The sequence below is a fragment of the Henckelia pumila genome, chromosome 4 (genome assembly GCF_033568475.1).
Source record: "Henckelia pumila isolate YLH828 chromosome 4, ASM3356847v2, whole genome shotgun sequence".
Taxonomy (NCBI): domain Eukaryota; kingdom Viridiplantae; phylum Streptophyta; class Magnoliopsida; order Lamiales; family Gesneriaceae; genus Henckelia; species Henckelia pumila.
In genome coordinates, this window is record NC_133123.1 from 12,599,824 (window position 1) to 12,617,323 (window position 17,500).

Below are 17,500 nucleotides of genomic sequence, written 5' to 3' on the forward strand. Positions count from 1 at the left end.
CAGCACCGAGGAGCAGAAAATGGAGACCCTGGGTTATCTTCTGGATGGACGTGCGCGCAGGTGGTGGAGGTTTAATTCTGCACCTTTTGTTGTGGCGAGAGGAGTGGCCACCTGGGCCGAGTTCCGCACAGCTTTTCAGAAGCTGTATTTTCCTCCTGCACTCCGTCAGTCGAAGGCAGGCGAGCTACTGAGTCTGCGACAGGGAGCCATGTCTATTGATGAGTATCAGCAGAAGTTCTTTGATCTGCTATCCTATTGCCCCGAGATTGCCGACAGCTTCGAGATGAAGTATAATCTGTTCCTTCAGGGCCTTAACCCTGAGATCCATGACCGTGTGGCGGTTGGTGACGATATGTCCTACAAGGGTTTGGTGAGCCGTTGTCACCAGGCGGAGGACAGCATTCGGCGGAACATGTCTTTCTCTCAGTCGAGACCTGCTAGTTCTTTGGGTCCCTGTGCCCAATCTTTCAAAAAGTCTGGATCTACTTCTTCTTCTTCTTCCTCTGGCTCTGCTGGTGTTGTCCGTTTCGGTAAGAAGGACAAGTGTGATCACTGTGGGAAGAACCATCCATCCGACAAGTGCCGTAGAGCTTCTGGAGCTTGTTTTCGTTGTGGAGAGACTGGTCATATCCGGAGGGATTGTCCACTATCTGGGGGAGGCGGTTCTGGTTCTGGTTCTGGTTCAGGATCTGGTTTTCAGGCCACCGTTCAGCAGAAGTCGCAGGGATAGCCTGCTGGGAGTTCTCATTTGAGGCCACGAGCTTCTGGCCAGGTGTTTGTCCTGAGACATGATCAGGCAGTGGAGTAGAATGAGAAAGTCATCGCAGGTACATTTCTGCTTTATGGTATACCTGCTCTTGTACTTATTGACACTGTTGCATCTCATTTCTTCATTTCTGCACGTTTTGTTAAGAGGCATAAGTTACCATGCATTGCACTAGACGTAGTGATGTCTGTTTCTACTCCGACGGGCCAATCTGCTTTGGCTAAGCGTCTAGTGATGGGTTGCCCTTTAGAGTTCGAGGGGAACATTTTGTTAGCGAATCTCATGGTTCTTGCGATGGACGACTTTGATTGCATTCTGGGAATAGACATGTTGACTACCTATCGAGCTTCAGTGGACTGCTATCAGAGATTAGTACGCTTTCATCCGGAAGGGAGTGAGAGCTGGTTTTTCTATGGAGAGGGAGCGCGACCCCCGATGCCTTTGGTATCAGCTTTGAGAGCCTGTCGAGCTCTAGAGTCTGGCGGGGAAGGTTACCTTATCTATGCAGTAGATTTGTCCGCTGAGAGTATTGGGATAGAGAGCATTCCTGTTGTGGATGAATTCCCAGATGTATTTACTGATGAGATTCCGGGTTTTCCTCCTGTTAGGTAAGTCGAGTTTGGCATAGAGTTGATGCAGGTACTTCGCCTATTTCTCGAGCACCGTATCGTCTGGCTCCATCAGAGATGCGTGAGTTGAAGAATCAGCTACATGATCTTTTGGACAAGGGGTACATTCGTCTTAGTGTATCTCCTTAGGGAGCTCCTGTTCTTTTTGTAAAGAAGAAGGATGGTTCTATGCGGTTGTGCATTGACTATCGGCAGCTGAATCGAGTCACTGTGAAGAACAAGTATCCGTTGCCTCGTATTGATGACTTGTTTGATCAGCTGCAGGACACTTCAGTTTACTCCAAGATTGACTTGAGATCTGGGTATCATCAGTTGAGAGTCCGTGATCAGGACGTAGCCAAGACTGCATTCCGTACTCGCTATGGGCATTACGAGTTTCTAGTGATGCCATTTGGTTTGACTAATGCACCGGCTATATTCATGGACCTGATGAACCGTGTCTTCAGGGAGTATTTGGACAAGTTTGTCGTGGTTTTCATTGACGATATCTTGGTGTATTCGCGTAATACGAAAGAGCATGTTTCTCACTTGCGGTTGGTATTGCAGACTCTTCGGGATGAGCAGTTATATGCAAAGCTGAGCAAGTGTGAGTTCTGGATGGATCGAGTGGTCTTTCTTGGCCATATCATATCCAGGGAGGGGATTTCTGTTGATCCAAGCAAGATTGAGGTGGTGCTTAATTGGTCGCGTCCGACGACAGTTGCTGAGATCCGTAGTTTTCTGGGTCTAGCAGGATATTATCGTCGCTTCATTCTGAACTTCTCTCAGTTAGCTCAACCTTTGACGCATCTTACCCGCAAGGGTGTGGATTTCGAGTTGTCCTCCAAGTGCGAGGAGAATTTCTATAAGCTTCGACGGCGGTTGACTTTGCGCCGGTGTTGGCATTACCGTCAGTATCTGAAGGGTATGTGGTATACACTGATGCTTCTCTTCAGGGTTAGGTTGTGTCCTGACTCAGAATGGGCATGTGATCGCATACGTTTCTAGACAGCTGAAGCTTCACGAGGACAATTACCCAGTCCATGATTTGGAGTTAGCAGCCATTGTGTTCGCTTTGAAGATCTGGCGTCATTATCTGTATGGCGAGAAATTTGAGATCTTCACCGACCATAAGAGTCTCAAGTATTTGTTCACTCAGGCGGAGTTGAACATGAGGCAGAGACGTTGGATGGACTTGCTTAAGGACTATGATTGCGAGATTAAGTACCATCCGGGAGCTGCTAATCTCACTGCTGATGCTTTGAGTCACAAGGTGCGACTATCCGCACTTCAGACTTGTTCGATGTCTAGTGCGATCAGTGACTGTTGTACTTCGGGATATACCTTCAAGCATAAGAAAGGTATGCAGAGTATCCAGATGTTTGCGATATTATCTGAGCCAGCTTTGTATTTGCGGATCCGAGATGCTCAAATGTCTGATTCGAAGACCCAGCGTTTAGCTCGTCTAGCTAACGAGGGTAGCTCATCTGGATTTCATTATCAGTCAGATGGCTTTCTGTGTTTTTCTGGTAGGCTTGTGATTCCGTAGGATGAAGAGTTGCGAGAGGAGATTTTGTCTCAAGCGCATTGCTCCAAGTTGAGTATTCATCCTGGGAGCAACAAGATGTACAAGGATCTACGTACTCGTTTCTGGTGGAAGGGAATGAACGCAGTGTTTATCAGTTTGTTTCGAGATGTTTGGTGTATCAACAGGTCAAGGCAGAGCACCGACGACCTGGAGGATTGCTTCACAGTCTGCCTATTCCTGAATGGAAATGAGAGTTTATCACAATGGATTTTGTGACCCATTTGCCGGTATCTCCGAGGAACTGTGATGCTATCTGGGTTGTGGTGGACCGACTCACCAAATCAGCGCATTTCATTGCCTATATCCGAGAGTACTCTGTGGATCGCATGGCACGGATGTACATTCAGGAGATCGTTCGACTTCATGGAGTGCCTGTGAGCATTGTCAGCGATCGAGACCCCAGGTTTACTTCTAGATTCTGGGGGAGTGTTCAGCGTGCGATGGGTACTACTCTCAGTTTGAGTATTGCCTATCATCCGGAGACTGATGGTCAGTCAGAGCGCACTATCCGTACTTTGGAGGATATGCTTAGAGCGTGCGTCATGGATTTTGGTTCAGCCTGGAAAGATCATTTGCCATTGATCGAGTTCGCGTACAACAACAGCTATCATACTAGTATTGGGATGACACCTTTTGAGGCGTTGTACGGGCGACGTTATCGTACTCCACTCTTCTGGGAAGAAGTGGGGGAGAGACAGGCTGAGGGACCGGAGTTTATCCAACAGGCGATAGACATTGTTGATCAGATCAAAAAATGGATTAAGACTGCACAGGATCTTCAGGCCAGCTATGCTAATACCAAGCGTAGGCCTTTGCAGTTCGATGTCGGGAAGAAAGTGTTTCTGAGAGTGTCACCTTTCCGCAAGATTCTCAGATTTGGCCTTAAGGGCAAGTTGTCTCCCAGATTTATCGGTCCGTTTGAGATCTTGGAGAGCATTGGCGATTTGACTTATCGACTAGCTTTGCTACCGCATCTTTCCAGTATTCATGACGTGTTCCACGTATCTCTGTTGCGACGTTATGTGGCGGATGAGTCTCATATTCTGCAGCGGTCTGAGGTTCAGGTGAGCAAGGATTTGACCTATGTTGAGAAACCTATTCGTATCCTGGATTATAAGGATAAGGTTTTGCGGAACAAAGTCATTCCTTTGGTTTTAGTTCAGTGGCAGCGCCGAGGCACTGAAGAAGCTATTTGGGAGCTTGAGGACAGGATGCGTGAAAACCATCCTGAGTTGTTTTGATTTTATTCTTTTAGTTGTATTCAGTTGCAAACTCTGTAAACGTTTGATTTGAATAAAGAATGTTTCTGATTTCTGTTTTACATTCAGTACTTAAGATTTGTTTTCGAGGACGAAACATCTTAAGTGGGGGAGAATGTAGTAGCCCGTACCCGAAATCAGTGATTAAGTATTAATCAACTCATTAATTTTATTAGTTAAGAGTAAACGTGTTTAAGGAAAACTTTTAATGGGTTAACGGAGTCCGGAATTGGATTCAGAACACTTGACAATGGTTTGAGGGTCATCGAGTTCGGAGGCTCCGAAGTCAAGGTTCGGACGGTCCGAAGTCAGGGTTCGGACGATCCGAAGAGTGGTTCGGACGCTCCGAACGTGCTGCCGACAGTCGTCATGGATGACATCATCATGCTGACGTAAGCAATGACGTAATATCGGGTTCGGACGACCCGAAGCCCAGTTCGGACGACCCGAACGTGTTCGGACGACCCGAAGCCCAGTTTGGACGATCCGAACTCCGTCTATAAATAGAAGAGCCGAGATTCAGATTTAGACGCACCAATCACCTCTTCTCTCTCGATTCCTTAGACTTCTAACTCAGATCTAGGGAATTTTAGGCGTCCCGTGGGGAATTCGGAAGTGGCATAGCGATCCAGGCGTCGTAGCAGAGCTGTGGCCTTGTTTTGAGGCACTCGACAGCAAAGGACTAACGACGGACGAAGGTATAGCTTTTGCTTCCTAAAAATATTTAGGAGTATGCTTTAGCTTAGCTAAGACTTTTAGAGCGCTATAATGATAGTAGTGTCATTTGACAGTATAGCGCGGATTATAGGCGTGGACCTAGGGCTGATAGCACTTGCCTAGTATTTGAGGTACGGAAGTACTGTTCGAGATATCCTGACTGAGTATGCATGTATTATGTGACTGCATGGTTTATATGTCATTGATTTATGCTGCATTCATTTGCATACTGAGCTATCTCCTTCGAGATGTCTGTTAGTAGGGTTTTTCCCTATCCTGTTAGTGGTTGGACTTCCATCGATTTGGGTCCGGCATATCCACTGGTATTATGGTATGGGAGCCACCTCCTGAAGCGACGGCACAGCGTGCTACATACCAGGGTCCGGTCTGTCTCTGTTATTTGATCTTTGAACTCGAGTCTATAGGGAGTTCACTTTGCATGCATGTATACTCATACTCTCGTACTGAGCGTTTTATGCTCACGACTCGTACTCTGTGTTTCTGGACACCCTATTCCATGGGGCAGGTTTGCGATTGGACGAGGCGGGTGGATCCAAGAGGGGCTAGGCAGTGGTTGGCCAGCTGGAGCTTCGTCTAGGTTTTATTTCTGTTGTTTTGGGTTGATACAGCTATTCGATTTGGTTGTATATTATTTGGATAAATTACATATTCCTTGCCTTGGGATTGTAATTTTAGTAATGTTTCCGTAGTTTATTCTGATATCTGTTTAATTAAGTTAATTGCATGCCTAAGTTCTGTTTAGTAGGTGATCCAGGTAAGGGTCACTACATACATAGTGAGGTTGAGCAGTCGAGAAACTCAAAGAACCAAGTAGAAAATGGAATGACTAGGTCACCTGCAAGGAGTGGGGAAAAATGTCAATCCATGTTCCCGTCAGTGAGATCGTTAGTGGAGCTGTCAATGGAGGCAAGCGATTATCCATATCATATATAGTGGGATAGTAGAGTTGGACAGTCGAGGAACTCAAGAAACCAATTAGAAAATGGGAGAACAAGACTAGGTCAAACAGACAAAGGAGTTGGGAAAAATGTGAACCCAAGAGCCGTCAATTTGGGTTAGGCCTGCTGGGTTGGCCCGACCCGCCACACAATTTAAGTGGGTTGGGTTGAAATTTTTTCAACCCAACAAAAGGTGGGCCTAGATGGGCCAACCCGCCTAGGCTCGCGACCCGCGCGGGCTGGCCCGCCGTGGGCCTGGGTTGGCCCGCGGCCCTAAAAAATTAATAATTTATTTTTATTTTTATTGTTATATATTTATTTTTTAATAAAAGTTGTGATTTTTTTGTATTAATTATTTTATATAAAATTTACACACATGAAATCAATAATTAAAATTTTTATTAATATGTTTTTATTAATATTTATTTATGAAATGATATTTATAATTAATTATAATATTTTTTATTTATTTTTATTTGTCGTGATCCAACCCGCGGGCCGACCCGCCTAACCCGCAATCCACTTTGGGTTGGGCTGGGTTGAGGATTTTCAGCCCGCCATCGATCCGTCAAAAGGTGGGTTATTGGTGGGCCGGCCCGCCCCGCCGTGGATTGGCCCGTTTGACAGCTCTAGTTCTTAGTGGATTTGATGTGGGGGCGGGAGAAACCAGAGAGAGAATTGATCATTTAGAAAGGAAGAAACAATGTAGAAAAAAACTGGACGTTTCAAAAAATTTATTGAAGAATCTCTCTAATATTTTATTATTTTCAAAAAACCAGGGACATGCGCGATAAAAATGCTTAGTACAAGAGTATGAGGATACAAGTGCTATGATTGTATGAATGGTAGTGTACGGGATACCAAGGATCATGATCAAGATCTCTGCTCAGTCAGATGGTGTCATTGGGGGTGGGAAAATCGGATACCGTATACCGTACCGAAAAAATCGATATGGGATTTTTTCATACCGATACCGTACCGTATACCGAATATACCAAATTTTCGGTATACCAAACTTTTGGTATGACGAAAATCTATACCGTGTACCGATACCGAATTCAAAAAAAATTCGGTATACCAAAAAATTGTCGGTATACCGAAAAAAATTCGGTATACCGGCAAAAAAGTCGGTATACCAAAAATTTTCATATATGTATTTTTAAAAAAAATTATTTTTCGGTATTTCGGTATATACCGGTATACCAAAAATTTTTTTTATCATACCGATACCGATACCGTACCGAAATTTTCGGTATACTGATTTTTTCGATAATTTCGGTAATTTTTTCGGTACGGTTTTCCGGTATTTCGGTATTTTTTCCCACCCCTAGGTGTCATGTCATGTAGCACTATGTGTTCTCGCACTAGGAAGTGGCACTCATGCCATAAAATCTGTGGATAACAGTGACATGTTGACGTACTAATGCGTCCAATCATTCACTCAAAGAGAAATGGGCTAGGCGACTCCACTACGGGTTATCTCAAGGAGATACGCTCAACATGATATGTATGCAGCATAATAATCGTGACATAAGATATTCACATAAAACATGACATATAAAATGCAACATATAGAAAATGCATACTCAACCATAATATTTCGGATAGTACTTGTGTACATCTAACATGTAACCCAGGAGTACTATGTCAAAGATCCAAGCCTATAATCAAGTGAATAACATATTACTATTATCGGACTAAAAGCTTTAACTAAGACATTAGTTACTCTAAAAAACTATTAAGGATTCAGACATATACTTGCATGATTGCATCTGTCGTTAGCCCGTTGTTGAAGGCCACACAACTTAGGCACAACTCCACTATGACTTCGGAAGCGTATTGCTATCATCCGGACCTCGAGAATATGACTAAAAATACTCAAAATATATACTGACACGCACTTAGAATGAGAAATCATCGGCCTATTTATAGATAGAGTTTGGAAGGTCCGATCAGGGTTCGAACAATCCGATCCTCCATGTCTTGACACGTATCTGGACACCTGTCTTCGGAAGCTCCGACCATCTTCTGAAGATCCAAACATGCACTGGACGTTCCGTTCTCCCACGTGTTCGTGTACTCTTGACACCTCACTAAATGCATTAATTCATGGCCCAACTCTAATCGGAATTTTCGATTCCAGTTCGGATAGTCCGATCTTGCCACTTGTCAACCTCCTTTTGACAACTCATATGTGTGCGTGTCTAGTGTAGTTCGGAAGGTCCGAACTTTCCTCGAGCTTCTGAAGTGGTTCGATTGGATCCAAACTACTCGATTCTCCAGACTTACCGGACCATTTTCAGATTTCGACCCGCTTTCTTTCTCCAAAAGAAATTGAGCAATTGATTTTCCAAGAACTTCTAGCCTCAAAAGACACTTAATATTATAATGCGACGTTTTATATCCACCTGCACACATTTAGTTACATCCAAAAAAACTACCTCAACCATTAACAAAGTTTTGTGTGAACATCGCATCACGGCTTCTCTGCCTCTGAATCGATTAAAACTGACACTCGAAATAGGATTATTAATGTGTTCCCATATTGTCGACCATAACCACTTTGCACGGTCAAAGTCCAATTTGAACAAGGAACTTATGTTCCACCCAATTTCATCAGACTTTGACTTCTTCGACCACATTGGAGAAAGTACGATCCTATCCTCATTAATCTTTTCTCAACACTCAAATCAGGGAATGAAATGATGGCGATTCGAGAGACCCACAAAACCCAAAGCCCAAAAGCCCAGAAAAAGAAAGCCGCCCAGTAAGGAAAGGATGCAGGCCCACAAAAAGCCGCCGGACGAGAAGCAAAACAGAGACCAAAAAAACCGAATAAAAGAGAAGACGGAGAGCGGCGGTGAAGGACGGCAAGGAACCTCGACGGCAGATCTTTCTGGATAAGGTGTCGACTTTATATGACCATAATCAACCTGAATACTTGTTATTTGTTCAGTTTTCAATTCATTTTCATTTCTTTCTTTTCATTACTTCAATTGCTTTGAATGAATTTTTTTTTTTCAGTGGGAAGTGATTAATCATATATGGGTGTGATTGATTTATTCTGCAACACTTCAACTATATGCATTGACACAAGAAAGCCCACTCGCAGTTCTTGTTCATTTAGACAGAGTAAAATTAGGTTTATGTCCTCCTCTGTTTTGCCTGATTCCGTAAAAGTAGATAGTCAACAGGAATGTGGCTTCTCATTGACTGGGGATTCTTTCATTAGACCCCACCTCCGTAAATTGTCCGCTTATCAAGCAATTCTTCCATTTGAGGTTGGTGAAATCTCTCCCTTTTTTCCAGTTAAATGTATTGCATGGTTTCTTGTATTTCAGTCCTTTTTTTGCCTGTTCTTTGGGTTAATTTTGTTTAGAGCTCTCCCTCGCTTTTGCTCTTCTTTGGAGTAACAGTTATTTCACTATAGTTGACTTTGATGACTATGGTAAAGATGGATGTTTTAATATCGTCTGCCAGCAGTATTTGTTGGTTTTGGTTTATTTCTCTTTTTGAATATTTCAAACTAATTTCCTCAGACGACACCTGATGTAATAGTATAGGCAAAATGAACTATGAGTACTTGATCATTCTCAAATGGTATAACTTGTGAGATTAATATATTGCCAATGTATCCCATTCTCATACATCTCTGATGCGAAAACTTGTTAAATCTGATTGATTCTAGGCATCTGATTGTTTGTTAGTTTATTGTCTTTCCAAGAAAAGTTAATTGCCATTTGATTTAATGGTGTTTGTGGTCAATTTGGATTAAAAAGGAATCATATGTGTTCCAGGTTTTGTCTATTCGTCTCGGTAGGAAGCCTGAAGACATTGTAAAACTAGATGCAAATGAAAACCCTTATGGTCCTCCACCAGAGGTATGGCTAATGCTGCATAAAGTCTTTGTTTTTATGCAGATTTGTGTATATATCTTTGTAAGTTTATACCCTTGTGTATGCATTTTTTTAAATCTTTTTAACAATTTATCAGTTTCTTGTAGGTTTTTGAAGCTTTGGGATCAATGAGATTTCCTTATATATATCCAGATCCACAGAGTCGTCGACTAAGAGCAGCACTTGCTGAAGATTCTGGTATTGAAGATGAATATATCCTCGCTGGATGTGGTGCAGATGAATTAATTGATTTGATAATGAGGTTCGTGGCATGGTCCTTTGTAAAGGCTATTTTATCTTTATTTTTTGTTTTATGGCGTGATATGTTGCTCTAAGCATTGTTTGGTGCTGCAGATGTGTATTAGACCCCGGTGAAAAAATAGTGGATTGCCCACCGACATTTACAATGTATGAGTTTGATGCATCTGTTAATGATGCAATTGTTATTAAGGGTAGGTATTTTTTAATCATGCACGGAGTCTGAAATTTGGATCAACTTCCATTCTTCTTATGTGGATCCTTGTGTACTTCATCCAAGTCTCTCACCCAGCTATTCTAAGCATTCTCCTTTAATGAGTTTATTATAAATGGTCTGCATTTGTTGTTGAACCCATGGAAAATTCTGTTTGTATTTAGATATTGATGATAGATGTTATGGTGGTCATATTTTTCAAATTATACTGTTTACTTCATTAAGTTTTTGACGATCATATGTATTCAATCAGGTATTTTAGGTATTTCTCCCATGATCTTTATGGGCTAATTCTACCCTTGTCCTGTTTTACAGTACCCAGGAAGTCAGACTTCAGCTTGGATGTAAAGCGGATTGCTGAAGTTGTTGAGCAAGAGAAGCCAAAGTGTATATTCTTGACCTCGCCTAATAATCCAGATGGAAGGTACTTTTGCTTTGAATTTGCCGTTGTCTACATTTTTTGCTTCTTTGGTGCTTGTAACTTTTCTTGTGACGATAATTTTTCTCGTGTAAATATTTGTTTCTTGTTGGATTATTTGTGTGCAGTAACATCCCAGGCTTTTGTTTTATCTTTTTCTCTCCATGTTTTTTTTTCCCTTTTACATAGCACTTGAAGGCATTTCCTTTTCTTGGTGAACTTTCAACGAGCTCTATTTGCAGAAATTTTCCCCAATATTATATCAATCTGAGAGGTGGAATGAACTAGAACACCTTACGCGTATAGGTTGCGTGATTTCTTACCGCAATATGGTGTGAAATTTTAATATATGGTGCAATATATTCTTTATTACCCCACTTCTATTCTACTATTCTCCTCTAAAACTCGCTCTTAATATATTAAAATGTCAAATTCTAAATCACCTGTTTTTCTTTAGTTATGATTTACATTACATTATTTATTAATGAATTATTTTTATTTATATTGTATTATATCTTTGTGAAATATATAGAATTTATGTAATATTACAGTAAAAATCACTTAATACATGTAGATTTTTAAATTTATGTCAAATGCGGTTTACTTCGATAAAACGTGCACCTCGTTGCGCCTCAGGCTCCAGGGCACCCTAGCGCTTTAGGGCGTCTTGCGCCCTAAGTAAGTATGGTCTCTCAGTTGTCGTCCCTCTGAAACTCACGAAAAATTTTCCAAAATATTTTAGAAGTCATCCATTAGAAATTTAGAACTTAGTCACCAAAGTTTCCTTGTGCAAATCAGATGTTGAAATTTTTTTTAAGCCTGCGACTTCGGGCGTTGGGCGACGGACCTTAGAATTAAATTTTCTGTCACGAGCTCGCTGGGGCGCCTCAGCTTCTGATAAGTTTCCTTGTGCACTTTTCTGTCTTTTTTGTCCAGTTCCGCGCCTTTTCACTCCAGAAAAATATGTTACCCAAAATTCTTGCATACATCGCAAACAATACCAAAATGCGTAATTCTACTCGAAAACTAACATAAGTCAATTTAGGCATTAAGCATAAAATTTAAGTGCTAAAATCACACTTATTAAATCCATGAAACTTAAACTTTTGCGCTAAACAAAAGAAAGAACAAAGAAAAAACAGAGCAGAGAAAAGAACAGCACATGAAATGACTCAAGTCGTCAAATAATTTAATCATAATAGGCCTCAAAGAACAAATATCCAAGTTTTCAACTCTAAGTATTTGCCACACCACACTCAAGAGCTCTCGTATGTGTATTTTATCAATTTAATCTAACCAACCGACACCCAAATAGATTTATGGAACTAGTGAACTTCACAAAATCATAGACTACACGTCTCATTGCGCAATATGCTACACTATATGTTGTTGTCGTCCTTATGGGCTAAGTTTTGACTGATCATTTCCAGTATAACATAACATATCTTTTGTCTGGCAGCATAATTGATGATGAAACTCTTCAGAAAATACTTAATCTGCCAATATTGGTTGTGCTGGATGAAGCGTACATTGAATTCTCAGGACTTGAGTCTAGGATGGGATGGGTCAAGAAGTATGAGAATCTAATCGTGCTTCGAACATTTAGCAAACGAGCTGGTATTTTTTCTCCTTTAAAGAGTTGACTTGTACCAAAGCCAGTAATTCCCAACTTGCATCACAAAAATGCCTATCTGAAATCCCAGATTCCTTTTATATAGACCATGATTTTGCAATTGTAAATGACTGGAATATTAATTTGAACTGATAATTACTATCGACATCTTGGTGATTCAGCTTTAGCAGGACTTCGAGTTGGATATGGAGCATTTCCTTTGAGCATTATAGAATATTTATGGAGAGCTAAGCAACCGTATAACGTGTCCGCTGCTGCTGAAATTGCAGCATGTGCAGCATTACAGAATCCTGCCTATCTTGAGGTATTGGGAACCAACAAAAGACAGGGATTAACCTTTACCCATATGGCCATATCTTATAATAGGATTTTGACATAATTAAATGCCATTAATGTGTGCCAGAATGTGAAAGTTGCTTTGGTGCAAGAACGGGATAGGCTATTCAAACTTTTGAAAGAAGTGCCGTTTCTCAATCCATACCCAAGCCATTCCAATTTCATTCTTTGTGAGGTCAAGTCTGATATGGATGCCAAGAAGTTGAAGGTACGAAACCTTGACTTGTGTTTGATGTTATTATCTTTGAATGAAGTTTAGGCTAGTGCTGACATTATGCCTTCGTCTTTCAAAGGCTCGTGATTTGCACAAACTTTCTGCTGCGAGACAAAAATTTTGTTATGATATATGCACTACTAGTCTCATCAATGTAGCACAGCGAGATATGCTTGACCCGACAAACGAATTATAAGCAGTCATGTTTCTTCCTTGCAGGAAGACCTCGCAAAAATGGGAGTGATGATTCGTCACTACAGCAACAAAGAATTGGCCGGTTACGTCCGTGTTTCTGTTGGCAAACCGGAGCATACGGACGTTTTAATGGAGTGTCTGAAACGCTTCTATTGACCGTGCCTATTTATGCCGTCGGATGTTGTGTTCTACATTTCTGTGGTGGCTACTGTTGTTTTGCTGCGCTGGAAATGTGTGTAGCAGATGTGCATTTTGATTTGTTTCCCCTTTCGCTTGGGACAAAAGCAATCTCTCGCTCGAGTATTTCGTATGAAATTTCTGGTGTATCATCTCTCCGTGAAGATATCTAAAAGCATTCATGTGATAATTAATTATTTAATGATTTAGGGTTTGACAAGTATTTATATAGCATAGTGTTTTTTTTTTAAAAAAATTATTTAAAATCTATTTTAAGGATAAATTTGTTTAAAAATTTAGATAACTATATTCTATAAAAATGTTTTTACCGTGAAATGTAGTATGTTTTGTTTTTCATTATTGTTTTTAATTCTAAAGACATTAAAAAAACATCTTAATTGTTCTCTAAAACGCATAATTGAATAACATTTTTTAAAATCATTTTTTTAAAAAATATTATATAAAAATCTTATCTGATTTTTTTTAAGGATAAACACATTTAAAATATATGTTTTTTTTTTACTTATAAAAGCACAATATGTTTAAAATTTTTTGTCCAAGGAGATGCGTAGAGTGATAAACGGTGTGGTGCCCACATGGACATAGACGAGTTGGTAAGACCTGAAGTGACATGGGAAGAGATTTTTCAGCGTTGTCGGTTCGATCCTCGTGTGGAGCATATTTCTTGTTGAAATATTGTAGGGATATGCTCTGGGGGTTGGGTCATGTTGCTCTCTCCTTCAGGTCCCTGCCGCTCGTACACATTTTTCGATTTAACCTCTGTATGAGCCAATGTGCCTCTGACTCATGTGAAATGAGATCCCCTTCGATAAACGGTGTGGTAAAGATAATTGGACCTAGCCATGTGAGGGTCGAGATCGCTGGCCGCCTACTCATTTTAAATGGTTATGAGTAATTTGGCATTAATGGAACAAGTATTCTTTTCTTTTGTGTGCTTTTCGTTATCAATTTATTTTTGTGACAAGGATGGCTATCTCGATAAATTGGATTGGGTAAACCCTATGCGATATGTACGTTCGAGAAAGTATTGACGAATTACGGAAAAAGTATAGTTTTAGTTCTTATACTTCTACATTAAAACATTTTTGGTTCTTTTCAAAGCAACACTTTTAGTCCTTAAACTTTACAAATTGCAACACAATTAGTCCTTATAATTTTTTAATGGTTAAATATATTTTTGAGGAATAATTTATTATATTTTTAAATTATAGGGACCTAAATAAATAAAATTTTAAAAAATAAAAAAATAAAGATCATAATATCTACAACACAAACATTTTTTTGTGTAACATATTTATTCTTTTTTATGATGTTATTATATGTAAATAAAATTTATTACGATTTTTTTTATTAAACATAAAATATCTACTTTAAAATATATATTTTTTTCATAAAAATAATAGAATATATTTTTAAAATTATACTATCTTATAAATATTTTAATAATCACATTTCTTAATGTGTTTTCTAATAATTTTTTAAAATAAAATTTATTTAGTATCTTTGATACTAAATAACTGATTTGATTTCAAATTTGATCAATTATTTACTGTTATTTAATAATAAGATACGAACTAAATAAATTTTAATCTTAAAATATCAAATATAAATATGTAATATATATATATATATATAATTATGTTTGTAAATATTAAACATAAAAAATAAATAAAAAAGAATAAAAAATACATATGGTATAAAAATTAATCTTGAAAGTTGAAACTCCAATTTTAATTTTAGTTTTTACTTTTTTTAATTTTGAAAATAAATATAAAACATAAAATATTTTTTAAAAAATAGAGTCTCATTTACTATTTTTATGTTTTATCTTTTCACAATATTTTATTATTAATTATATTCATTTTTAGTCTAAAATTCAATACTATCATAAATTAGTCCTCACAAATATATTTAACTATAAAATAAATGATAAAGACTAATTTTGTTATAATTTTTAAAGTTTAAGGACCAAAAGTGTTGTTTTGAAATGTTTAAGGACCAAAAAGTGTTTTGATATAAAAGTATGAGGATTAAAAATGTATTTTTTCCACGAATGACCTATTTCATCATTTCAGACACGTTTTCAAATGCTCTATATATATTTTCTATATATATAGCATTATGCACTTAGCAAATGGTGGATCAATGGTTTTACCCTATAATATATTCGATGTTTTGTAATTTTTACTGTTTATATATGAAAGAATCTGGTAGCTTGATGCTCACAAAAGGTTGTGGGCGGCGCAGCCGAACTTGAATTGACGCAGTTTTCTTAAAATAATTTTTGTAACCTCCACGAAAGTAGTTTGTAGGGGAAAAAGATCAATGTAGCTCATAAAATACAAGATACTACAAAGAAAGGAAAATATAAAATAGGGTAAGTTTCTAAAGTAAGTTTTAGAAGTAGTGGAGTAAACTGCAAGGTGAATCATTTTATAGGATTTTATTTATTTGTAATATACTACTTTCGTTTTGTAAAAAATTGTCAAATGGGGTAAATATCACCATCTTAAAAATTGTATATACAATTGATAAGGAAAATTTTAATATTTATGTAAGAGATATTGTCAGAATTAATGTTTCCAAAAAAAAATTAATGTTTCTATAATCAAATAAACATGATAAAAAAATGTCGAATAAGATCGAGTATTACCTCAATTTATTGAATGATTTGTAAGTATCATGCTTTTTCCTAGTTTGGAGTCTTTTAAACACTCCAACCTTTTGCACATAATGTATTCGTGTTCTTATAGAATATACTTCGAACCTTGTTAATTATAGGTGCTTCTTATCAATGACGGAGCCAGAATTATCAATCTACATGAGCTAGAATTTGAAGCCCTCCAATGCTTTAATTTTTCGAATAAAATTACCCGGGCTAATATCAAATTATTCCAAAATTATTCAAGATTTACGTATAAAAAAATTCAAAAAAAAATTGTGCCGCCCGGGCTAAAGCCCGGGTAACACTATACATAGCTCCGCCCTTGCTTCTCATACCATCAATGAACTGATTAGGAGTAATAAAAAAGTTATGCATGTGTGTTTCATAAATCTAAAATTAAGATATCGTGTGCATTTTTCGTCCAAAATTTCATGCTACGGCCTACTATTGTCAACACTACCGACTCAATTATATCTCTCACTTTTCTCTTGATATGTGCCAATCAAAATTCAAATCTTTCATACATTTTATTGTAACCCAAGCATCATATTAATCGTATCAGGCCGCCCTAATTTTGAAAATTGTTGAATGGCTTTTTCAAAAGACAAGGAAGAATTGCTTTTACTTGAAGCTTTCTCTTGCATCGCCCAAAGTAGTATATTGTTAATTACAAAGGCACTCCTTTTATTTTCTACAAATATCATTTCGCTTTTACTTATTTTATTTCATATTTGTTTATTTGCTTGAGTGACATTTTCGATTACCAAATATAGATTCTTTGTTGTATTATTCTTTCCTCTCTTTTTTTTTTTCCCCAGTAGAAGATGGGTTTTTAGGTCTTGAACTCAATATCTTTTCTAATTTTGGGTGACTTAACACATACCAATATATAAGGTTGTAAAAAACATGAAACATGATGAAGCGTCAATGTCAAACTTCAAGCTTCACAATTTTAATTTTTAAGTGAGTTAAGAACAAATTTAAGTGTGAAAAAATGTTTCTCAGTTTTTGTATAATTTTTATTGTATTAAGTTGATTAATAGAATAAATACATATAAACTTAAAAATTTTAAGGACAAATACATCAATTTTGAAGTTATGGAAAAACGAAAGTCTAAAATGACAAATTATTCGAAATAAAACTTTTGTATTGGATCAAGTTTTATCTTTAAGCCACATTTAATTTTGATGTCTTTAAGTTTTTTTCGTTTATTTTGTATTATTAAATAATCATGTTTAAAATAAAATTAAAAATTACAAAAATAATAAAAATCAACTTAAATATTATTTTTAAAAATTATGTTGTTTCACAATTTTTTGCCCTTGTTAACAATTTTTCGTACTTAATATGATCAATTAAATAGTTAGACAGTTTTGTTTTGTTTTGTTTTGTTTTTTTGTTTTTTAATTTTTTTGCCTCAACTTTTGTTTGTTGTTTCCAAACCTCAGTTGAATATATTTCGGTCACCATAATTGCCGTGGACGATTGTTTGAGTTCAAAGAGCAATGGTTGAATTATATATACCAGCGGATCGTGCTATATACAATGCATTTATGTTTACTGTGTTCCGTAAAA

The 17,500-nt window shown here is 37.9% G+C and overlaps 1 protein-coding gene across 1 annotated transcript; it reads left to right on the forward strand.

The window, feature by feature from the left end:
* The first annotated feature begins 8,643 nt into the window (after positions 1-8,643).
* LOC140864826 (histidinol-phosphate aminotransferase, chloroplastic-like) lies at positions 8,644-13,461 on the forward strand. Its single transcript, XM_073269210.1, has 10 exons — positions 8,644-8,802; positions 8,922-9,178; positions 9,695-9,778; positions 9,901-10,055; positions 10,148-10,245; positions 10,581-10,689; positions 12,143-12,300; positions 12,478-12,620; positions 12,720-12,860; positions 13,086-13,461. Exons 2-10 carry the CDS (start codon positions 8,942-8,944, stop codon positions 13,215-13,217), a joined length of 1,257 nt encoding a protein of 418 aa, XP_073125311.1. The 5' UTR covers positions 8,644-8,802; positions 8,922-8,941; the 3' UTR covers positions 13,218-13,461.
* The last annotated feature ends 4,039 nt before the right edge of the window (positions 13,462-17,500 follow it).